The 26313-nt window shown below is 42.7% G+C and overlaps 1 protein-coding gene across 2 annotated transcripts in view; it reads left to right on the top strand.

Moving 5' to 3' along the window:
- LOC307126919 (tripartite motif-containing protein 16-like) overlaps positions 1–23974 on the top strand; it is a 36669-nt gene extending 12695 nt beyond the window's left edge. Inside the window, exons 6-9 of one of the 2 annotated variants that reach the window (XR_013816570.1) lie at positions 11510–11920; positions 12464–12525; positions 23498–23558; positions 23663–23974. Coding sequence is in view for 1 of the 2 variants with exons in the window: in XM_079817790.1 (XP_079673916.1) it covers positions 8960–9480 (521 nt within the window). In the remaining variant the exon portion in view is untranslated. Of the gene's footprint in view, positions 1–8959; positions 10535–11509; positions 11921–12463; positions 12526–23497; positions 23559–23662 lie in introns of those variants that run through there. The other variant, XM_079817790.1, reaches the window with a different exon arrangement.
- Positions 23975–26313: the final 2339 nt, after the last annotated feature.

The following is a 26313-nucleotide window of genomic DNA, read 5'->3' as shown; positions in this document are numbered from 1 at the left end:
ATGTAGTATACATGCCAGACCAGTATGTGGCGCCACAGATATACACTAAAAACGGAGAAGACTTGGAGTATGCGCGAGATGTGGGGTGATGACATCATGTTTCACAGAGTATACGGATTGGCTGTACACACGAAAACGCAAGGGGCTCGTTTTCAGATTTATCCCCTCTGGAACCCGGTTTCAAGAAATAGCGTTTTCAGGCTCCCAAAATGCCGGTCAACGATACAACATTTTTACATATACAGCTAAACGTGTCTCCGTGTGGACAGGGCCTAAGAGTTTGTTTTCGTTTGCACCGTTTCTCCCTGCCTTGTTTGTCATCATGGTAATTCATTTGATTTCGTCATTGTGGTCAGGTGTGTGTGTTTCATTATCTCCCCTATATAAGTTCAGTTCCGTTTGTGTGTGGTTGTCAGGTCTCGTCAGTGTGTACGTTGTGTGTGAACTATCCTGAATAGGATTTACCCTGTGGATTATAAAAAGATGTTATTCTTCATCTTCTTCATTTTGTGCATGTTTATACCTCACAACCCGTGACAGAAGACCTGACTAAAAGTGCAAATCTTTACAGTCAATCATTGGTGTTTGTTTTTCTTCGTGTCCAGTTTTTTGTTGTTGTTGTTAATTATGGACTTCCCTGCTGTCAAGCTACTTTGCCTTAATCAGGGAGACAGCTCCCTAGAGGAACACCTGGAGGTGTCCTGGATCTGGTGCCTCAGACCACTTTACCAGATGACTGCCTCTGTATGTTTCTACGTGTTGGACTGAACAATGCCACTTGAGTGCAATTTTTCCGGGGAACCTCCACGAGGGAGTTTCGCTGAATTTGTGGAGTGGCTGTTGGAATCCTGTCGATCAGACTTCACCAGCCCCTTTCCAACCGCAGTGCCCAGCCAGGATGGTCAGATTTAAGCAGTTTGAGCCCACTGCAGACTTTGTGACTGAACAGGTGCATGTGCCAGCTGCTCCATCCACTGCAGAGGGAACTATTGTGGAATCAGAGGGCAAGGAGGACAGAACCACCCATCCACCCTCCCGCCACTGAGACAGAGATTATGGCAGCACCAAATCCTGTCAGTCCCACCCAGCCGCCCTCTCCCACCACCTCTTCCTACCATCATAGAAGACTTAGCCTTTATCATTGGACTATTCTGCACTTTCCAGTCTTGTCTTCAGCCCTCCTGCCACCCACTCGTCTCCCACTAGTTCCACTCGGATCCACCTCGGGCCAGCTGGGAATTGTCTCCGCCTGGGCAAGAGGAGGCCACGACTATGCCTACTACCTTGGCAGACATCGCTCCTCCTTGACCTGTCTCCCTTTGCCTGCACTCCTCCTGCCCATGATTCCAGCGTGGACCATTGGTCATTCTGCTTCTCCGAGCTCCCTCGGTCAGTCTGCTCCACCTGGGTCAGACCCCGCCACACCTGCGCTGCGGATTTGTGATCAGCCATCCCTCAGGCTCCGCCACAGTCCTTGGCTGTCCAGAATTGCCCTCTGTCCTCTGTACCCACCCCGGGAGGTTGTTCCTGTGCCAGGGTCTTCGACGTCACTCCATCACCTTGGATCTTCAGCTACGCGGTGGGCTTTTTCTCCAGCATCATCACCTCCAGCTGTCACCATGGTTACATCAAGACTTTACCACCATGGGTCTTGCCACTGTCGACCCCACCATGGAATACTGTTCTGGCTGTGGCCTGGGTAACCACTATCACACCTCTGCTCATGGCTCCTCCCTGGCTCTCACCACCTTCTGCACCACCATGGACATTTCTGCTCCGCCTCCTCCTGGTCAGCCATCTACCTCCGGAGCCCCCTCTGTATCCTCTGCCTGTTTTGCCAACCCTTCACCAGCCCTTTCATCATCCCTTCATCTCTTCATCCTCCTCTCCTCTCTCTATGGTGCAAGGACGCGCCTTCAGGGATGGGGCGTTCTGTCACACCACTAAGAATTTGTTTTCATTTGCACCATTTCTCCCTGCCTTATACGTCATTGTGGTAATTCTTTTGATTTCACTCTTCAGAACAAAAACTAGCATTACAGAAACTCTTTTACATTCATAATGTAACCAGTCCTACTGACCTGCTCTGAGTGGGATTCGAATCTGGGTCTCCAGTGTGGGCGCTCTAACAAGGAGGCTAAAGACTAGCATCTAGCATCAGTCGCTAGAGTGCCTCTTGAGATCAGGGGAGCGATGTTTACACACACACCGCCTCACTGGCCTACATCTTTTAGACTCACTCCATTAAACCTCATTCACATTAAGGTCACTGCACCATATGTAACCGGTCCCACTGACCCGCTCCGAGCAGGATTCAAACCTGGGTGTCTGGCGTGGGAGTCAAGTCAAGTCAGGTCACCTTTAGTTATATAGCTCTTTTTACGATGTAGATTGATTCAAAGCAGCTTTACAGTGATAACAGGAAAATAACGCAGCAAAGTTTGTTTAGGCTGTTCAGCTTCTCTATTTAAAGATGTCTATCAGTGCAAGCAAGTGTCAGTTGCTGATTAATTGTCCTTTGAATATCTGTGTAAGTGTTAAAAGGTGCTCCTTTTGGAACTAGAGGGTTATAGGCTGGAGTCCCCTCTTGACTCTGGACAGGACACGGATTCCCTTCTGGACGGGAGACAAAGTCCCCTCTGGACGGGAGAAAAAGTCCCCTCTGGACAGGAGACAAAGTCCTTTCTGGATGGGGACGGATGTCTTCTCTGGATTCGGGATGGGGACAGGAGCGGATATGTGTGCTGCCCACACACACAACATAGCCGTGGCCACAATGGTCAACACTGCACACTGTCTCGAGTGATGTGGCCAACTTGGTCGAAGGCTCATGCGTGGTGGCCATCTTGGCAGAGGTCTCTGTGGTGGCGGCCATCTTGGCAGAGGGCTCTGGTGTGGGGGCCATCTTGGCAGAGGTCTCTGTGGTGGCGGCCATCTTGGCAGAGGGCTCAGGCATGGCAGCGGCCATCTTGGCAGAGGGCTCTGGCGTGGCGGTGACCATCTTGGCTGGAGACTCAGGCATGGCGACCATCTTGTCTCAAGACAGACGTGGAAGCCATCTTGTGCTAAGATACAGGCGTAGCGGCCATCTTGTATGAAGACACAGGCATGACGGCCATCAAGGCTGGAGACATGGCAGAGGCAGTGGGAATGTCATAATCCTACATGACACTCTCTGTTGACTGAGTGGCTCTGCTTTCCCAGTGGAAGTATAATGGTGCGTTCACACCGGACGCGATTCGTGCGAGTGATTTACATGTTAAGTCAATGCAGAGACGCGAAATGGCATTCTGCGGCGCGATTCGCGCGAATGAGGCGGTGCGAATTGAGCGTTTTGAACGCGCGATTCACACAAGTTGAAAAATCGGAACTTTGTAATCTGAAATCTGTATATTAATATCTGGTTTAGACAATATGATTATCACTGTGATAACATTAAATGACAGGAAACTCAACACAGTTTCTTTTTTGTTAAATGCAAGTTTATGTATGATCAATAATACAAAGGTAAGTAAAAGGTATAACAAGCTACACATGAAATAAAGCAAACAATTCACTCAAACATTCAAAATCAGTGCTAGTAGGCTAACGTTACAACTGCAACGTACAGTTATAGCCTAAAAATATAAAGTAATGAAACTTCTCTTTGCCTTCAGTCTAAACGATTTGCCAGGGAACAAATTATAGATCCATGAGACCAAAGATCGGCCGTTACAAGACGAATTATAGCTTGAGACACACCACAGAGACATCAGAGCCAGCGGCAGACGGCAGAAGGACTGGCCGAGGAAAGGCTCCTCTCACCGGGGTTAATGAGCGCTGAGCGCCGCTGTCCGCTGGAGCTCACAACTCCGAAAACGCCAGATAAAATGTTCAAATAGGCACTCTTTATATAAATAGACCACATATTTGAGCTTTAAACAACTACATTATCGACTGAAAAAGTCTTAAAACTACGTTTTGTCACACATTAACAGTAGATTTTAGCAAAAAAAAAGATGTGTAAACACAGCCCATGTCAGCCATTTCTCAACGAGATGAGCCGCTGGCAGAAGCCCCGCCCATGACGCGAATTCGCGTCTGTTGTGCAGTGAATGTCACTCGTCATTCGCGCGAATTTCACGCGCGATTGAAGCAAGTAAACTCAAAATGTTCAAGCGTCCAAGCGCGAATCGCGTCCGGTGTGAACGCCACATAAGGGTTTGACCGGGAGGGCTCTTGTAGTGTCTGGCGGGAGTTCAATACTCACAGCATCGGACGAGTAAGCCTTGTCAGCCAATGAACAGGGAAGAGCATAGTTGTTCAACATGGAAGGCTTTTGCAGCATCAGACAGGAGTTCAATACTCGCTGCATCAGACGGGTAAGCCCTGCCTGAGGTTGAACTGAGAAAGACTGGTCGCTTGAATGAATCTCAAGTTTTGCTTTGTTTTTTTGTAGGTGTGGGCTAGTTAGCCGATGAGGGTTTGGTGGGTTATTTTGATGTGGAACCAATCGATACTGATGTAGCTTTTGAAAATGTTTCAAGACAATCGCCCAAGAGCTTGGATCTTTTGCTGGGAGAGGCCTTTTTGAGCTGCTGTGGTTGCTGCCCCAATTCAAAAAGAGTGATTTTTTCCCCCAGGGAAACATTGTTGTAGGACAACAGATTTAAGGTGTTTTTTGGACCAAAGCGTCTAATGGGTTTGTTGGAGTCATGTATGAATAGAGGTTCAAAAGGGGATGTAGCCTGAGAGCTTCTGAACTGGAGGTAGGTGAAAAGAGATTGGTATGGTTGGATTAGTGACGAGAGGTTGAAAATATAAATAAAATAGCCTTTTTCAGCTTGATATGACTTGCTTTTTTTAATCAAATAGGAGTTTGTTTTGTTATTGAGTACTGATAAGTCTGAAATGGTGGGGTGGACTTTTGGGATTTGAATTTGGAAGTGATATAGCGAGTCCCGAAGAAAATCAAAAATGGCTTAAATAAACAGTGCCAAGTGTGCGGGCAGTATTAATGGGGTGGTAGCCTGTGGGGAGGGTATAAATACATTTCATGAGAATGTCTAGTATTATGAGTTGTCTGGTGTCGGAGTAGGTGGGTTAGGATCGTTGAATTCCTTTCAGGAGGGAGGTTTGTGAATTATTTATCTTGGGGAAGGGAGTGCTATATATCAGTTTGTGAGAAATTGCTGCTCAGGTAACCTTTTATAAACCCAACTTGGAGGCCCTTAACGCAATTAACGTAGGAGATAAATGAGGTGATTGAGAGAAGGGAAAAATCAGGAAACTGCAGGCTATACGAAAGGTGGAATGCTTTAAAACACCTCCATGCTGTCACATAGAATTGGAGGGTTCTGGGAGAAAATGCTCGGAGGATGTTGCCGAGCAATGCATCGACAGTGGGTCACAGGAATATTATTTCTGAATAATAAGGTACTGGAGTTGGATATTGGTCTGCCTCCGAAGCCAGCATCCTGAATTTCTGTCAGGATCTATGCTCGAATGTTGTGAGCCACTGGTGGTGGCTCTGAGGTGACAGCATTTTATTGATACATCACAGAACAGCATTGACAATAAGGCCCAATCCCAATTCTATTTTATACCCCTTTGCCTTCCCCTACCCTTTGCCCCTTGAAACAGAGTGCCAAGGCTTAGGGGTGAAAATATTCCCCTAAAAAATGGGACACCACTACTATACCATTACATGTCATCATACCCCGTTTCTTTTATTAGTGTCCTGTGACATTTAACCAGTATGAACAGCAATGAAGTGCGTAGGCTATATCTAACAGAAATCAGGCGCGAGCACGTTTAACAAATTACTCACTCCCAACAGAGTTTTGCACTGTATTTGGACTTAATAAAATGGCGCTCGTTTTCAGTTAAAAAACGTATGAGCCAGAGTTTCCTAAGATGATACAAAATGATACTGAACATAAAAGACTAGTGAAGCCGCTTTTCCATCGGGCCAAACTGTTCTCTTTGTTTATTAACCATTCCATTCTGTGCTGATCCGAGCCGGCTGGTACGGATATGGCTTCGTTATCTACTGTGGTGCTGCGATAATGTTCATACGTTACATGTCAAGTCAGTCGTTGCCTTGGTAACGCAAGAGTTTACAGACGATATGTGATGTAAATATCGACTGCGTTAATGCAGATTTATACTTCTGTGTCGAGTGTATGCCGTAGCTACACCGTAGGCTGTGTGATACACGCGTAACCTACGACGTACCCTGACGCGCACCTCGCCAAAAAAGTAACAACGCGTAAATTCTACGTGGACTGCAAATGCTGTGATTGGTCTGCCAGAACCCCTCCCTCAGGTCAATAAATAAATAAATAAATCTGCGATAGGAGTGTGTGTCCAGAAATGGGATGATAGTTTAATCCTTACATCTGCTATATAACACAATATTTTGTAGTGCAGAGATTCTTTATGTTAGTGAATAAAGACATAGATCCGCTGTGTATAGTTTATTTATTTTCTCATTAAAACAAAAGGTGTTAATCAGTGATTATATATCAAGAACAGGGACACATCACAATGGGTGCATTTCATTTTGTGATTTCAACGGAACGAATAAAGTCTCTGCAACAGCTATCGATTGAAGCGCTCGTCTGTGCATGAGCTACAGATACTGAAAACCGCGCCACGAGCACTCAGCATGATTTCAAAGACGCATTCCAGCGCCAGATTGCCTCTTATGTAACTCTACTAATCAACTAGAGATGCTTAATTTGTATTAGATACAACAACTCAAGCCGCAAGAAAAGCCACTATCTGACACCATCACTGCTGCTGATACTTTGGGTGCATCTCAATCAGTTCCCTAGTTCAGTAGTCAGGGCACTGATCAGGGAGTCAGCCCATTGACTTAAGTCCTGATCAGTGCCCTGACTACTGAACCAGGGAGCTGATTGAGACGCATGCAATGACAATGTAAACAAGCCGCTTCTTCTTCGGCTTGATACTGTGGGTTACCATCAACATGCTCATTTTAAACTATTATTAATGTGTTCAAATCACTCAAATAGTGCGTTTAGAAAGCTACGGAGAAACTGAAAGCCAGGCGACACGCAAGTGATCGATCACGAGTGGCAACATACACACATTATAGCAGCACGGTAGTCGGTGGAGGGAAACTCCTCATACCCCTTCATTCGAAGTGTGGTCCTGAAAAATCTTTATTTGAAGGGCTATCTGGCCCTTACCCCTACCACTCCAGCCAAAAGAGAATCGAGACACCCCGTTTCACGTGAACGCGCAAAACGAAGGGCTAGAGGAAAGGGAAGGGCTAAGGGGTAGAAATGGGATTGGGCCCAAGTTTCTGCGTTCCTGCATGTTCTGTGTGCACATGATGTGTAGGCTGCTGTCTGTATGTGTGTGTGCAACAATGAAGCAGCACGTTAGTTTAGAACGCCGACTTTCATTCACCTAATATTGAGTATCCAGATGGCATTGTTGTGGTCATGATGGAGCAGTAGTGGAGCGCTCTCGGGGTATACATTTATTTGTAATTTTATCTGATGCACCACTTGAAGAGCAGAGCTTGGAGATATCTTATCCTGAAGCCGAGTTTTAATAGTATACTAATATTTTGGTTTCTACGGGTCTGAGCCATTTTTGGGGCTCTTTAGAAGTTTTGACGTGCTCTGACATTTGTGGTTTTTTTCAGTTGCTTATAAACACACAACAAAAGTGTAATTACACTGTATTCAGTGCAAACTGGGCTACCATAATATGAGAGCGTCATGTATGTACATGTTTGTATTTTTGAGAGAATAACGTTTATGTGTGGTTATTGAAAAAAACAAACTAAATCAAGTCATTGAATTAAGGCCACAAAACACATATATGTTGTGTATGAATATAAATATGTGTTCACAAGACTTTTGACTAATGGATGTTGTTGCCTAGAGTTTTTGTTTCAAAATTATGTTATAATAAATTATTATAATATAATAAATTATTGTGCCTACTCATTCACATAAAACAATATATTGATTTAAATTTTGTAACACATTTTTTGTTTACATAGCCCATTTGCGAAGAGGCGTGAATGATCATGAATAATGCTATGATTCACATCTGAAGACAAAAGAATTGCATAATAAACTGCACAATGAACGAGCCTTTGAGTCAGGTCGAGGGAACTTTAAGAAAGAATATAAGGACAAAACAGGACAAAAGAAATATAATTTTTTGTAGTTTATTTAGAATATAGTTAACAATATAAAGTGAGAGCCAAAGCCAGAATGTCCTATGTTGGCCAGTATCGGGTCACTGAGATTCTCAAATCTGTGAGATAAAAGTAAAAAGAAAAACATTTGAGGATACAGAATCATAACAACTGTTGTATTAACCTTAATATAATGTCCACTCTTAACAGAAAACATGATTTTGTGATCGTTTGCATGCATGTATTATTGCACAGCATGTGAACAAAATGTTGTATAGGCCTATTACATTTTAGATGACTTTATAAAGTACCGGTCAAAAGATTGGACACATTACTAATTTTAATGTTTTTGAAAGAAGTCTCATGCTCATAAAGCCCATAAAAATACATAAAAACCAATGATATTGTGAAATATTATTACAATTTAAGATAATAGTTTTCTATTTTAATATACTTTAAAATATAATTAATTTCGGTGATGTAAAAGAATTTCCATCAGCCATTACTCCAAGGGTATAGGGGAGCTATATAGGAGATCAGCGCTTCGTAGGCCGGTGTATTGCAGTGGCAATTCCCTATGGATCGAATGGGTGAGCTTAAATCCAGGCATGTTTGGCACTTAGGGTGGGTCCAAATGCTGGAAAACTTCATGGAACAGAGGTCTGTTGTATATACACCTCTTATCTTGTTGATTGAATTGATTAACTGAATGTGCTTCTCCTGTGTTAATTACGTTAATTATCTGAATGTGCGCCCCCCCCCACCCCACCTGAATGTGTGTTTTCTTTCAATCAGATTCCCATCAGATGACTCTGGATCTGAACACAGTGAATAAATGGCTCTGTCTGTCTGAGAGGAACAGAGTGATTTCTAACACTGACACAGTCCAGCCGTATCCTGATCATCCTGACAAATTTGATCATTGGGAGCAGGTGTTGTGTAGCGAGAGTGTGTGTGGACACTGTTACTGGGAGATTGAGTGGAGTGGGAGACGTGTGTTTATATCAGTGTCATATAAAAGCATCAGCAGGAAGGGACGGGGTAATGAGTGTTTGTTTGGATCTAATGAGAAGTCCTGGAGTTTGTCCTGCTCTCCCAACAGATCCTCATTCTGGCACAATAAGATAGAGACTGAACTCCCTGTAGAGCCCAACAGTAGTAGAATAAGAGTGTATGTGGATCACAGTGCAGGAACTCTGTCCTTCTACAGCATCTCTGACACAATGAGCCTCATCCACACAATCCAGACCACATTCACTCAGCCGCTCTATCCTGGGTTTAGGGTCTATCCTGACTCATCAGTGAAACTGTGTTGATGACAGAAGAACTTCAAAATAAGAGTCCATGAAGACAGAGACATACAGATAATCATGACTAACAGTGAGATGTTATAGGGTCTCTTATTTTCTCTTCATTATATTATTACGAGCGCTAGAGCTGTATTGTTTGAGTAAATGATGAGCTCACTTTTAAGTTTACATAATATAACCCTCTAAACAAACAGAAAAGTCAGAGAAGGTTTAAGGATGAGTGGTGGAAACAAGGTGAAGAGATAGAGAAACCCAGAAAAAACAGGAAAGGATACTAACAGAGAAGAGAGAGGAAATATGAGACAGAAGAAGACTCACTGCAAACTTGTCTGGATGATACCAGCAAATCTAAGACTTTCAACTCAAAACTGAATTTAAGACATCCAAAGATGATCTCAAAAGACAAAGATGTTAAGTTAGAAAGGGTGATACAGAGAATGAATCAATCACACCGTTTGTTGATCAATTCCTGTGTAAGGATGAAGGATCTAATGATTCTCAATAGAAACCTGTGTGTGTGTGTGTGTGTGTGTGTGTGTGTGTGTTACTTCAACCATACATCTGTGTTGTGCTTTATTTTCTTTCATTTTATATTAAGTTCAATAATTTATAATCATTAGTCATGTTTGTAGTTGTCATTTGATTTACACCATTTATCATTGAATCATTTATTCATTTTATTATCACTTACTGTTGATTAATCTTCTGATTGTGGGTTTTCACAGAATGTGGCATGTTTGCCTTCATGAATAAGAGATCAGAGGAATCCACTCTTGTTGTCTTTTCTGTGTCAATTTATATATATATGAAAAGAAAAGAGTGAACGAAATGAAACAAGGAATTCAGACTGCCATATTACACCGTGCGAAAGAACATAGTTTACTTTACAAATATATAACAGTAAAAGTGACTTTAGTTTGTGATTATACATGACTCTGCCAGCTTTAGTTTAATTGATGTTATATTAATGCAATACACATATACGTTTGTTTTTCCATGGTTAACTTGTTAACCTCATTAAACTAACCATAAATCATTAAAAACTCACGTCAAGAACATCAATGAGTCTACATTATTGTGTGCATTTTTGTATGTATTGTATTTATTTCTAATATGTTTAACTAGAGTGTCAAAGCAGATTTTAAGACTGATCATGTGTGTTGAGCCATCACCTGACCAATATAATGAGACGAATTCATGAAGAAATACCGCTAGTTACGTATGTAACTGTGGAGGCGGTGCTAAGCACTAGTGGATGACACATACCAACAGTCATGAGGAATGTCATCCACCTGAAAACATCAAGGTTGCTCCAGAAGGACTGCAGAACTCACATCATGGGAAGCAGCCACAATGGCCTTGTAAAATCATGGGAAGTTACATGGCGAAAACCAGGTAGCTGCAGCACAGGCATCTGTCAAGAGGCATCACACCAAGAAGACAAAATCCTCCAGCGAGCAGCATAAAGCTGGCGTGGTGAAGCAGTCCTGGCATTACCAATGGTACTGATCACTGCTGGTTCACAATCCACTAACAGTGAACAGTGAACCCCAAAGCTGAAGATGCCACATCCGCCCATTGAGGCTGAGAGAGGAGATTCCTTCTGATGGGAAGCTGCCAAGGTTGGGTCTGCAAAATATTCAGAAGAAGAGGAAACCATGGCCTGGCCGGGCCGGCCACCGAGGTGCCACTAGCAGTACCCTGTGTCTGAACTGGAACATTCAGTGGGAATGTCTCCCATAGAGTTGTATAAGTGAAAAATATGTGATATATAAATATTGTAGAGCTGCATAAATAATCACTAAAAGATTGTAATTTAAACACCCATCTTATTCCTAAAGGACAACGATTAGAGTACAATCACAGCGAATATTCAAATCTGCGTTTTCTGGTGGTTAATTGTCTATTCAGAATCGTGGTTATGATCTCTATTTGAAACAACAACAAAAAAAATCATGATTTTCAGTTTTATCCAGAATCATGCAGTTCTAGAATATTGTGTAGGTTTATTTGAAATTTTACATTTGTGTTCCAGATCTGATTCTCCTGGAGGCAAAGCATACCCATATGAAACACACAGGTCCCAGGAATGAAGAAGAGTGAATCAAAGGTGGTGAAACTGGGCTGTTTTAACACCACAAAAAACCCAGAAGAAACCGTTCATTCCAGCCCTGCTGCCTAGCTCAATTACCTGGACAGTTATGATGGCAAGAACTGCTTTTTGTTTCGGGGAATGAACGAGCAGACAATGTCTTCACTGTTCAAAATAGCAATGAGGGCATTAGATGTGCCTGCCTCAAGCGCACCTTTCGAGTGCGTGTTCAGCCATGGAGGGATTATTGTGCGGCCCCGTCATTCACAACTTCGTCTTGGCAAACCTTATTTTCAGTGAAAGCAACACATTTCAGACACATTGGATTGGACTTCTGAATTTTGAACATTTTGTGTAAGCAACATAATTTTTTATTGGTATTTTATTTTCAGATATTAATGTAGCACAAATATGTATATAAATCATATGTAGAAATGTTAAGATATAAGATAGGACCTGATGGTTAGGACTTGCTTGGACTTGAACATGTGTGACTTGTCCCCACCTCTGCCAGGTAGTACCTTCACAATTCTTTAGACCTATTCTACAAGCTTACCACAACAATTAAAATGTTAAAATGTAATTACTAGTGGCTAAAATCAACCATAATAACACACTGCACATTTAGCCTACTGTAAATGTTGTGATTGTTCTGTCATTTCTTAAAGGCTAAAATAAAAGACTATGTAGTAATTTGTACATTTACTTTAAATATCAAAGATAAAAGTAAAAATTCAGCACAGAACTGGTTGCTCTTTTTTTATTCAAAATGAAACTATTCACATGTTTTAACCCCAAATAATTAGCAAAAATACTTTAATTTAAACACACACATTAACGGTCCATGTTGAACAATGGAAAAACAAGTAATTTTCCTGTTTCTACTTTGATTCACAGAAAAGGAAATCAAAAGAGAACTACAACAGAAAAACATGCTTGGATCTCCAAATCTGAATAAAGTGAGTCTCTTCTTCTACTACATTGCAGACTTCCAGTTGTTCTATTCATAGTGCAATGACATTTTTCACCACTAGATGTCACATACACACTTCTTAACTAAATCAAAGACCAGCCTAATACTAAACGAAACACATAAAGATTGTACAGATCACAGGATGTGACATGAGCTTTGCATTCGGATTTGCCCTGTATGCTGCCTGTGGAGGATACTCTCTATGGTTTCTTTTCCTATCCAATCTTGTGTTTTTCCTCGTTTCAAGAAATATCTGCGTACACACGAGAGCACTGAAACCGACTCAAAACCATGTAGTATACATGCCAGGCCAGTGTGTGGCGCTGTAACTCTGCCACAGAAATACACTAAAAACGGAGAAGAAGAGTTGTGGCTAGAAGGGGTACAGCAATAGTAGGAAGTGAGGCAAAATCTCACAATAAAATAACGATAAATAAATGTGCTACTTACCAGATGTGTTTTATCAACGCCTACACCTACCCCAACCCTAAACCTACCCTTACAATAACGCAAATACAGTAATACGCAATAGTGATGTGCGCATGCCCAGTGCCTGTAGCTGTATTCCTTCTAGTCTTTCCCGTGCGGGATGTATTCACAAAATATACGGATTGGCTGTACACACGAAAACGCAAGGGTGTCTTTTTCAGATTTATCCACTCTGGGACCCGGTTTAAAAATATATAATTTTCATGCTTCCAAAACGCCGGATCCGTGTGGACGAAATGCTGATATGATACAAAATGTATACATATACAGCTAAACACGTCTCTAAGTGTTTCAAAAAGTTCATTGAAATCCCTCTTATGAGGGCTTATATACATAAGGCAAACTAAGAAGCAAACAAGTTAAGTAACGAGGTGATTGACAAGACACAGGTGAATAGGCATAATACTTGAGGGACAAGAGATTCTGAGAGATTCAGATGGCTGTCGCAAAAGCTGTAGCCATTCACCTGAGCCTTCTTTATGCCCTCAATCTGGAGTATCCCAAGAGATTGAAACTGGCATTTGAATATATCCAGAAAGTAATCATGGAGCTGGATCCAAAAGGCATGTCCAAAAAAGTCAAGAGGCTCTATGACCAGCTCTACACTAAAGCTAAATTCAGGGTTCAGGATTCAGTAGGTTCAGTATTTCAGTAGTAGAAGCTGTCAAACCTTGAAGCATGGGAAGCCTAGTTCAGATTAAATTGCGATGAGACTCCTTGCAATGCTACGGTCTGCAGTGTTCTGACAGTTGCCACTTTACACCAATAGTACAAGACAGGACGTTCCAATTCCTGACTTTTCAACAAGTTTTTTTTACAGTTTGATATAATTAAGGACAGAGATAGTGAGATACGTACTTCAGCTGCCGTTCTAGTATTGATGAAACAGAGAAATTGTTGCTATTCCCTAATTCACTTGATTGTTCTCAATTAAGGCTGTTGACCTGGCTGTTTTCTAAGGCCCTGTCCACACGAACACAGGTATTTTCAAAACCGCAGCTTTTTCTACGCGGTTTGGCTGTTCGTCCACATGCAAATGCAGTATCCGGACTTTTCTGAAAACTCCGACCAGGGTGAAGATTTTTAGAAACTCCGGTTGCAGCGTTGTTGTGTAGATGATGAAACCGGAGATTTCGGCTTGTTAAGTCGAAGTGTGCGCCGTTCTCTCCTTTGTTTGACGTCAGATTGTGCGGTGTTATCGCTTTTGTTTATATGAGAGTCAATGGCGATGCAATGCCGGACGTAGCTTTTATTAACTCTGCTAACAGCGCTTATCACATGTATACAGATACATGCACAGTTATCTCATTGTATTGCAGAACAGAGGGGCCAGAATGCAATAATAAAAAATAGTAAGGCAAGTGTGTGAAGCTTCAGTCCACTTGGGCCCTTCCCCTGTGTATACAGTTACCTGCAACTGAGTCCAAAGTAAACTTGCAGAAGGGTTTCACTGAGCCCATGGCATCCCTCAGTGAAACAGTGCCGTGGATGAGACCCATGTGGAAATCAGGCAGCCAATCATACGCGGTTTTGCGTTTTGATGTGGACAGAGATATTTTTTAAACCGTGCTTGTGTGGACGCAACTGTTTTTTAAAACGGAGGAGGAAAACGTCTCAGGTTACGTATGTAACCATGGTTCCCTGAGAGGGAACGAGACGCTGCGTCAAAACGCTTTGAGAACGCTTCTGCGTGATTGCGTCTTGAAGCACTTGTGGAATCAGTCCAATGGACAGACGGAACGTCATAGACGGGTGACCTCATAGACCGGAAACTATAAAGCACCCGTGAACACAAACAGAACTAGCTTCTGAAAAAGCCTGAAAGAAGTCGCTCACGGGCACACAGGGAATATGGCAGGGTGACGCAGCGTCTCGTTCCCTCTCAGGGAACCATGGTTACATACGTAACCTGAGACGTTCCCTTTCAAGGGAACTCGCGCTGCGTCAAAACGCTTTGAGAACGCAATACCAACGCCGCCATAAGAGCATGTGACCGTATGTGTGAAATCAAAAGTGCACACTACTACGATAGCACCTGCACCCCAGGAGTGGTCAAAGCAGATTCGTTTCCCTTGGTCTGACGCCGAGGAGGACAAAGGCCAGCAGTACTATAGGTATTACAATGCTAGTAGAATTTTTTCCCCAGCAACATAGCCTGGCCTAGGATGAAGAGAACTTTTCCTATGCCGGGCGCAAACCCTTGACTGCAGATCTAAGCCTCAAAAAGCCACGAAGGAAACAAGTAACTAGCGGGTGTCTCCTCAAAGAAACCTCACCCAAAAGGAGCGTGGAAAGCAGCTAAAGCTGCCACATACACCTTCAATGTGGCTAGAATACAGTTTCCTAGTGGACGGAGCTCTGGAGTGATATATGGTCTCAACAGCCTCGGCTGAGAGACCTGAACTTATGGGCTGGGCCCCCTCGGAGGCCAGGCCCAGTTTCACCCTCCTGGCAGGGGTGATGATCAAACCTCTCACTTAAGAGTTAAATTCCCTACTGAACGGAATCTCCAGCGGAGAGCCATCCAGAAGAGAAACTAGGTCTGGGCCCTACTCGGGCCCGCCAGTACGGAGCTATTAACAGCAGACGAGCCACGTCTCGGCGAATTCTCTCCAGAACTCCCAGAAGCAGAGCAATCGGGTAAAGGTGTACAGGGTGGCCTCGGCCATTCCCGTATCATGGTGTCCAGTCCCGGAGGAGCTGGATAACCACAAGAGCTCCGCCACCTCGGTGTGGAGTCTATATTTACCCGGGCCTCAGCCCCTGCCTCAGCAGGATCACTCATGATCGCTCCCCCAGCCCGCAAAGGAAGACTCTGTCGTTAGCTTAACGCGACGAACATGAGTCTCCAATACCGGCCTTTAGGACGTTAACCAAGGATCTTTCCACATAACTAGAGCACGAAGGCATCGCCGCGTGACTTCAATCATGCGGTGCAGGTATCCCCTCAGGGAAACCCCTTGGTTATGAGCCACCACTGTCATGGTCTCATGCTCAGCAGGCCAAAAAGGTATCCCCGTTGGACGCAACTGCCATGAAACCAAACAGATTCTGCCATGGTGCCAGTCCCTCAAGACTGACCTCTGACATACTGCGAACAGCAAGCGCAGTGCCCTGAAGCACGAAGGCGCAGGGAACAACTGGCCTGACTGCTCTAGGACCCTCCTCGGAGGGGGCGCACACCCCAGGGCCACTACGTTTCCGGGTGGAACCTGAGATATAAGCTTGTTAGGGACCACTGCGCCCCGAAACACACGAGGTGGCGGGGTTGGCAGAATGGTCCCCCCCAGACATGATATTGATATCGTCGGAAATATTAGAGATACCAGTCTCTCGAGACTGGCCTCTGGTGTACCACAAGCAGCAAGCGCAGTGCCCTGAAGCACGAAGGCGCAGGGAACAACTGGCCTGACCACTCTAGGACCCTCCTCGGAGGGGGCGCACATCCCAGGGCCACTACGTTTCCGGGTGGAACCTGAGATATGTGCTCGTTAGGGACCACTGCGCCCCGAAACACACGAGGTGGCAGGGTTGACAGAATGGTCCCCCTGAGGGCACCGAAGGGAGACGGGCACCGTATAATGAAGTAGAGACCGCCTTCCTATGGTGGGGATCCTCAGAGACATGATATTGAAATTGTCAGAAATATTATAGATACCAATCTCTCAAGACTGGCCTCTGGTGTACCACAAGCAGCAAGCGCAGTGCCCTGAAGCACGAAGGCGCAGGGAACAACTGGCCTGACTGCTCTAGGACCCTCCTCGGAGGGGGCGCACATCCCAGGACCACTACGTTTCTGGGTGGAACCTGAGATGTGCTTCCTTCTTTTTCTTTCTTTTTTCAGACTGCATCTACACGCTGCCTCAGCAAAACATGAGATGCAGTGTTATATTGCTCTAGAGAGTGACCACTCATGATTTCTACCCCCAGCCCGCAAAGGAAAACTCTGTCGTTAGCGTAACGCGACGAACATGAGTCCCCAATACCAGCCTTTAGGGCATAAACCAAGGATCTTTCCACATAACTAAAGCACGAAAGCATCGCTGCGTGACTTCCATCATGCGGAGCAGGTATCCCCTCAGGGAAACCCCTTGGTTATGAGCCACCACTGTCACGGTCTCATGCTCAGTAGGCCAAAAAGGTATCCCCGTCGGACGCAGCTGCCATGAAACCTAACAAATTCTGCCATGGTGCCAGTCCCTCAAGACTGACCTCTGACATACTGCGAACAGCAAGCACAGTGCCCTGAAGCACGAAGGCGCAGGAAACAACTGGCCTGACTGCTCTAGGACCCTCCTCGGAGGGGGCGCACACTAGTGATGCGCGGGTCGGCTTTTTTTCCAACCCGCGGGTCCTGCTTTTATGAAATTATTTGGCCCGCCCCAGCCCGCACCGCACCAGTGTATCAATTTTAAAACCCGCCCCGCACCGCCCCGCATCCGCGACCATTAATCATAAATCAGGTCATATTAATAACAAGATAATGATAAAGATTTTCAACCTTTAATTTTCACCAAAGTAGCGTTTGGATCTTGAAGGCTTAACCATTTTTTATTTCAGATTTGTATAGGCAGTTTATAGCCTACGCTACATAACCACTAAACTTTTGTTTTATTTAGCACACAGAAATGTTCATAGCGTGTTTACATTCGCTGTGCAAAAAAAGAATGGCGTCCACTGTACCAGGGTTTAATCTATTTCGGCTAGACTCCAGCACCTCGTCTTCCATCTTCACTTTTATCTCTCCGTTTTTGTTGTCGTGGCTGCCGGTGGTGGGAGCTGCTCGGCGCGCAGCTGTCATGACGTGCCGCGTGATGCCAAAGGCTTGGGGACATCATGCAAGTTACGTTGCTACGGCTTTCATATTGTAACCTTATCAAAAAAACCTAATAAAATATGAAAATAGATACTCCCAAATATTTTATATAGGCTATAGGGAATTGCAGGCAACATACATAGATTTTTTTATTTTGTTTTTAATGACCCGCCCCAACCCGCCCCGCAAATAAGTGAAGATTTCTTAACCCGCCCCAACCCGACCCGCAGGTTACCCGCGGGGCCCGCGGGTTATGAGACGACCCGCGCATCACTAGCGCACACCCCAGGGTCACTACGTTTTCCGGGTGGAACCTGAGATATGAGCTTGTCAGAAATATTAGAGATACCAGTCTCTCGAGACTGGCCTCTGGCCACAAGCAGCAAGCACAGTGCCCTGAAGCACGAAGGCGCAGGGAACAACTGGCCTGACTGCTCTAGGACCCTCCTCGGAGGGGGCCCACATCCCAGGGCCACTACGTTTTCCGGGTGAAACCTGAGATATGAGCTCGTCAGAAATATTAGAGATACCAGTCTCTCGAGACTGGCCCGTGGCCACAAGCAGCAAGCGCAGTGCCCTGAAGCACGAAGGCGCAGGGAACAACTGGCCTGACTGCTCTAGGACCCTCCTCAGAGGGGGCGCACATCCCAGGGCCACTACGTTTTCCGGGTGGAACCTGAGATATGTGCTCGTTAGGGACCACTGCGCCCTGAAACACACGAGGTGGCAGGGTTGGCAGAATGGTCCCCCTGAGGGCACCGAAGGGAGACGGGCACCGTATAATGAGGTGGACACCGCCTTCCTACGGAAGGGACCCTCAGAGACATGATATTTATATCGTCAGAAATATTAGAGATACCAGTCTCTCAAGACTGGCCTCTGGTGTACCACAAGCAGCAAGCGCAGTGCCCTGAAGCACGAAGGCGCAGGGAACAACTGGCCTGACTGCTCTAGGACCCTCCTCGGAGGGGGCGCACATCCCAGGACCACTACGTTTCCGGGTGGACCCTGAGATATGTGTTTGCCAGAGACCACTGCGCCCCGAAACACATGAAATGGCGAGGTTGGCAGAATGGTCCCCTTGAGGGCCCCGAAGGGAGATGGGCAGCGTATAATGTGGTGAACACCGCCTTCCTACGGAGGGTTTCCCTCAGAAACCTGACATTGATGGCATCAGGAGTTTTACTTTGACAAAGCCCTCTTTATGACAATAACGGTCTTTCAATACCGCCTTGCCTGAAGAGAACTTCACTCTGCTTCCACATTTTGGAATTAGAAAGGGCACGAAGCACTCAGCGCATGCTCTTACCATAACCATGGATTTTTAGAAATATGTATATATATGTTCCATATATAAAGAATTCTCAAGCCACAAAGAAATATGATTTAATTTGTCAAAATGAAATGCATTCAAAACCACTCAGATGTTCACTCTTTTGGCTGAATATTCATTGGCATGAAAAATGCAAAGAGGAGTCAAACATAGGAACAGAGAAAAAGGCTTCTCTTTTTCTTTTTCTCTTCCTTCTTTCCCCCATTTATAAATGCATTGTGGCAACATGATCTACGTGTTGCCTCGGCAAACACGAGATCCATTGATTTCTCTTATATTTCAGAATGTAATCTACGTGTTGCCTCGGCAAACACGAGCTCTGTCCATTATATTTTTTAGCAGACCCTGATCTATGCGCTGCCTCGGCAAAACGCAAGATCAAACGCTACTATATTGCAGACTGTAATCTACGTGTTGCCTCGGAAACACGAGCTCTGCAAATCCGTTACATTCTTAGCAGTCTACACGCTGCCTCGGCAAAACGTGAGATGCAGTGTTTATATTGCAGAATGTAATCTACATGTTGCCTCGGCAAATATGAGATCCGAGTCGTTATTTTCTCTTTTTCGCTACGTGCTTTTCTTACACATTTGAGAAATTTATCAATGAATGTCCGCCCACTCCTTTTTTATGAAAGCTGACGCACATACATATGTCTCTGCGCTTCACCCGGGGCGGAAGGAACCGCAAGCGTGCTTCAAACCCTGAGATGAAACACTGGATCCGGCAGGTGAAGGCAGAGAAAGGGCGATGCCCGTCTCTAACCCCTCTGCCGGACCTATTTGCGATCCCCACGACTGAAGCCGCCGCTCTGCCTCGGCAGAAGGGACCTGAGCCGCGGGGAACGCGAGCCGAAGCGCCCTCGTCGGAGAGCGCCCGGCGGCTTAACGAACAGTCAACACACATAGAATATGCATCCCCACCCGTAATGAAATGAGGGCAGGGATGAACACATCCAGTGAATTGCTGTCACATTTGTTTTACTTTTATGTTTTTCTTTTACAAGAACAAAGGTGGAAAACTCCTGCCTAACTTTTTCTAAAGACAGACAAAAAACACCAGTTTTTACAGACAAGATTCACACAGAGCGCTTCTTGAAGGCAAAGAAGCTAGTTCTGTTTGTGTTCACGGGTGCTTTATAGTTTCCGGTCTATGACGTCACCCGTCTATGACGTTCCGTCTGTCCATTGGACAGATTCCACAAGTGCTTCAAGACGCAATCACGCAGAAGCGTTCTCAAAGCGTTTTGACGCAGCGCGAGTTCCCTTGAAAGGGAAACTCTGGTTATAAAAATACCTGTGTACGTGTGGACTAGGCCTAAGGGTAATGTATGCCAGCTCTTACTAGAAGTAAAAAATCGGACACTTAAGTACTGAAATTGTGGATGTGTGGAAGTAATGTATAATAAGTTAATAAATGTTGATGTAATGAAAATTATGAATAAGATTTTGGATAAGATTAAATGTCAAGTAATGTTCTTTAATGGGAAACATGTTTTAATATATCCATATCATTTTGTTTGTTTAAAATAAATATTTTTATTAACTCAATGAGAAATAATTGTTTAATTAAATCTATATCTATTTGATTGAAGAAAACAAATACATTCTAATACATATTTCTTAAATAAGATTTTTTTTTTAATAAATCTATATCTTTTTGTTAAGATCAAAAATAGAATTTAAATTAACTGACTTTCTTCAACAAAATGAAAAATATTCTTTGTGCCAAGTTTTATAAAATATTTTTCGTAAACATAGGAAATATTGTTTAGGCCAAGTTATTTATTTTTCATTGGCTCAAGTTATAAAATATAGATGTGAACCATTACCCTAATTTTTTTTAATTGGATGAATGAAAAAAAAATTCAGTGCAGAGGGTTTTATAAAAAGAGCTACTCACCTTTGTTGAAGGCGTCTGCTTGTAAGGCTCACTCCCTGTATTATATCTGTATCCAGATAGGATCTCTTGCATAAACAGACATAAAACTCTATCCAACATTCTACATGTACACACTGCATGAAAAGTGGGATTTTCGTCAGTATGTGGCACTGCAGATTGCCGTGGAACTTCAGGTTTACGACTGTGCACGGCAATTTGCAGGCAACACCGAAAACTGCCGTAAACTGCCGGAAATTGACGTGGGCCTTGCTTGGCAGTTGTCCCCCCATGACCCCCCCTCCCCTTAATTCTAGGGGAGGCTTTATCATGTAAATGAACATGCTGTGAGCTACACAAATGCAAATCAGAGTAGCAGCAGGGGGAGTTTTATCTAGGTTCTGAATTTTTTTAACTAAAACAAGTTTAAAGTTTAAGTTAAAATGTTAACTTAAATTTAAGTTAAATGTACTCGTTTTAGTTCACATTACTACATTTTTAGGGCAACCAGTTTGCTCCAATTTTTTAAGTAGATTCAACTTGTCCGGGCTCACAGTGTAGATTAATTACTCTGTATGTCATTAGCAATAACCAATGTTATGTAAAAAAAAAACAAAATACAGGACAGCAGTTCATGTCTTCAACCTTTAGAGAGGTTATGTAATGCAACAAGACAATGAACCAAAGCACACAAATAAATCAAGTAAAGCATACAGTTTACATACCAAAATTAATTTTTCCACCCTGCACTGTGAATGATTTCTAAATGGCTATTAATCATAAATGTGAAAAGTACAAGTTTGTGTGTTAATAGTTAAGTCAGATTGTGTTTTTCTGTAATTGTCATTTAAATTGAGCTCACACCACATTTTATGAATTATCAATGCAGATTTTCAAGAGGTGGTTTCCTGGACAGGGTTTAAATTATGCCAAGAGTAGGCCTTAATCTAGTTAATCGTGAGTTAAAAAATTGTTGCCTGGAACAAAGATTAAGCACAGATTACTAACACCTGGACTATGAGTCCTGAACTAAAATAAACTGGATTCATTTACAGTTTTATCTAATTGCTTACACACAATTTCTGAAAATATGGCTCCATTTCTTGTAACTCTACACACAAAACACAAAACATGCAAAACATCAGACATCGCTTGCAAAAGCAACACTTTGTGCAAAACTATTTTAACTCTTCCAAAAATGTTGTTTTTGCATATATCTAACTACACACAAATATGCACAACTGAAGAATTTTACAGTTGAACTGAAATCAACTGAACTGAATCAACACTGAAGTCACTTGAGCTGAATATTGACACTATATTGGCTTGTTAGAGCCGGTTTACAGCAGAGTTTGTTTTGAACTTGTTACTGAAGCTGCTATGAAACAATATATTTTGTTGTATGCATATTCTTTATTTCTCAAACCTTAGTTTTGATTTCTAAGTGATCAATTTATGTATAAGTGTTTTCACACATGATCATTGGCTGTATGGGTCCTCAGTAAATTAATGTGGCATTTAAATGGCAAAAGTTATTCTTGTCTCTATAACTTATGGCTTCCTAAAGACACGTTTATGGGTAAATAAAATATTAATAATATAAATAAAATGAATATCAAAACATTTTAAATATAATGAAGTCATTTTATTATAGCACTCATCAGATGTTCCTGGAAAAAAAACAGAGACAGAACAGTATAAACAAACTATACAACAAACTAAACACCAAATTACAAAAACATTATTATGTGAAAGTGAATAAAGTTGTGTGTGTGTGTGTGTGTGTGTTTTCAGTTATAAATATGTGCTGTGTAAATTAGCCTATATATACTTTTAGAAATTATATATAGCCTAACTTTAAAAAACAAACAATAACCCATATAGATAAATTATAATAATTGTATAATATTAAGCATTTACTTAATATACATTGTAACATTAGGCTACTTTACTCTAGCACAGTAGTCAGTTAAGCAATTAATTAATATTTTATATTAATATGTATGTAGCCTAGGCTACATCTAAAGGTAAGTCTGCTTTAAAAAAATATATATATTACACTTCGACATGTACAGAATGTGCGCGTTAAGAAACACGTTCAAATGTGTCTTCTTAACATGTTAAAACTGTGCGTCGACTGTGTGTGTATGCCTGTTACACGACCAGAATGTGCGTGTCTACACATACAAAAGAAACACGTAAAAAATTGCTGCTTGACGCGGGTAAACAGTGCCTGTTAACACGGTCACAAGTCACACGTTTCGTATAAGAGATTTGGCCCCGGGCGCGTTCCATAGTAGAGCCCTAGTCCAATCACGTGCGAGGTAGAAGACGAGCTTTAAACTTTTTTTTTTTTTTTTACATTTCCTATGTTTTTTGCTGCTTTCCTTTTTCGTGATCGACAATGAAAGCTCGCGGCCAACTTTTTGGACTCATTTTCAGGAGGCTGTCTTCGTCTTCACAAATCTGAGGCAAACTGCAGGCGCTATGAACCAGAGCATGGGTAATGTAACGTTACGATTTAAAGACTATGCTTTTATTCAGCTGTATAAGGAAATGGATGCGTTAATAGATCCGAGCTTAAAACTGCACATTTTGTTTACACAGACTATCCTCGCCTCATAACGAAGCCGTGAGCTCTTATCTGCTTGGAGCGATTTCCACGAGTCCAGATTTAAGTGTGACAAAGTGTGCTGGGTGAGGATGAGATGGACTGGAAGTGCGCGACCATTGAACTCATATCTGAGGAAGACGGCATTGTTGAGGGGGTGTCTGGATGGATTGTGCGGCCACGCCATATACACCTATGTTTCCCGAATGTTTTGGGCGCTTCTTTTTGACGTTTTTGGAGGACAACATAAGAGACATTACTGCTGCACTGTACATAGTTGTGTGTTTCACAATAAAGCTCTTTCTTTGAATAAACAGCTGTGTGTTTATAAGCTCTTTCTTTGAATAAACGGCACGGTCCGGGCAAATTTTCCCATATATTCCTTGATGGTATGAATAGTGTAGTTCATAGCACAATAACATTACTATAAAACATAAATTATTTCAACATAAATTATATATTTATCATTATTATTGGGGTTTACATTTATAATAAGCCAGGGTGACCAATAATGATTGGTTTGCAGTGATCTGCCAACCAATCACGAGGGATTTTTCTTTTTTAAATGTAGTGGCTTCAGCCAATACTGAGTGAGTAAATTCAAGTCTGGCCGTTGACTCTCTGGTTTCGCTGCTATTCATATGCTAATTAGAGACGTCGCACCTCCGCGCTGTCTCTCAGCGGGGGCTCTCCACCTACGTCATGGTTCGTTTGCGACAATTTGTGGCACAGACGAATGCGATGTTCGCTGCCTCTAAATTGTCGAAAACTGCCGAAAATTAGGGAGATTTCATTTTTATTTTCATTTATTTTTAACTTATCAATTAGAAGGTCTGTTTTCACTGTTGGGTGTTTGAATGGAAAACAGAAGCGTAAATGAGACAATATAACAATAATAAAGAATGAGCAGGGTTTATTGAATAATCTCAGTTGTGTATGTTTCACTGATCAGGCTTCATCTGACCATAGGGGTGTTCGATTTCAGGTTTTTTCGGAGTTAGACCAATTTAGCCATGACGTTACCTTGACTTGATGAGGATCTATCAAGGCCGTTACCAAGCGTTACCTACCTACCTACCTACCTATTTTAGGCAAGGCAAGGCAAGTTTATTTGTATAGCACATTTCATACACAGTGGCAATTCAAAGTGCTTTACACAGAAATGAAGTTAAAATAATCATAAGTGAATAAAATAAAAAATATATATAGTATAACAGTTATAATCGGAATTAAAAGGAAATAAAAATAAAGATGAAATCCCCTATCTGGGGTGGAAGAAAATGGAGAGTCAGGTTTACTTTAAAAAATATTTGTCAGGTGCGTTTAGACAGTACCCTTACAGACAAATCTTCTTGGCCTAATTTGAGGGCATTCTCTAGATGTTTTACCCGTCAGAGCAGATCTAAACGGGTCTTCCTCACACCGGAGGGAGTACTCAAAAAATATTTGTCAGGTAACTGTGCATTTAAACATTACCCTTACAGACAAATCTTCCTGGACAGGAACACCAGGGCTATCTCTACTTTGTTCGACCGTCAGAGCGGATCTACACGGTCCTTCCTCTTACCACCAAGGCTATACAGATCTATCCGTCAGAGCAGATCTAAACGGATCGTCCTCGCACCGGAGGGATTTCGATTTATCGCTCCCCCGTCTCTCAACCTCTTCCACCCAGACAGCCTTAACAAAATAAAAAATAATAAAAAATAAAAAGTATAATTAAAAACTAAAAATAAAACAGGGTTAAATTGAAACACATAATTAAAGTGCAAGCAGTTCGGACAAAGCACAGAGCTCATTGAGTAAATGTATAAGATAAGGTGCAATCAGTCCGACGTACAGTGGCAAAGCTCATTCAGTAAATGCACAGCTAAACAGATGTGTTTTGAGTCTGGATTTGAAAGTGGCTACTGTTGGAGCACATCTGATCTGTTCAGGAAGCTGGTTCCAGCTATGGCTGGCATAATAGCTAAAAGCAGACTCTCCTTGCTTTGAGTGAACCCTTGGTATTTCTAATTGACTTGATCCTGATGATCTGAGTGATCTGTTGGGTTTGTATTTAATCAGCATATCTGCAATGTATTGAGGTCCTAGGTCATTGAGTGATTTACATACAAGTAATAGTACTTTAAAATCGATCCTAAATGTAACTGGAAGCCAGTGTAAAGATCTGAGGACTGGTGTGATATGGTCATATTTTCTGGTTCTGCTCAGGATCCTGGCAGCAGCGTTCTGTATGAGCTGTAGCTTTCTAATGGTCTTTTTGGGAAGGCCAGTGAGAAGACCATTACAATAATCCACCCTGCTGGTGATAAAAGCATGAACAAGTTTCTCTAAGTCTTGCCTGGAAATAAAGCTTCTAATTCTTGCAATATTTTTCAGATGATAGTAAGCTGATTTAGTTATTGCTTGGACATGACTACTGAAACTCAGGTCTGACTCCAAAATCACACCAAGATTCCTGACTTGATTTTGTTATTTTAGACCTTTAGCCTCAAGATATGCGTTCACCTTGAGAATTTCATCTTTGTTTCCTAATGTAGTGATTTCAGTTTTGTCTTTGTTTAATATTTTACAGTAAAAAGTCAAGACAAGAAACAGCCGTGGTCGAATATTTTGTCAGAATTAAATAAACGAGAAAGATGTA

The sequence above is a fragment of the Gobio gobio genome (assembly GCF_949357685.1).
Source record: "Gobio gobio genome assembly, chromosome: 5".
Classification (NCBI taxonomy): Eukaryota; Metazoa; Chordata; class Actinopteri; order Cypriniformes; family Gobionidae; genus Gobio; species Gobio gobio.
Note: the sequence above shows the minus strand (reverse complement) of the source record. Positions and strands in the feature narration are given on the sequence as shown.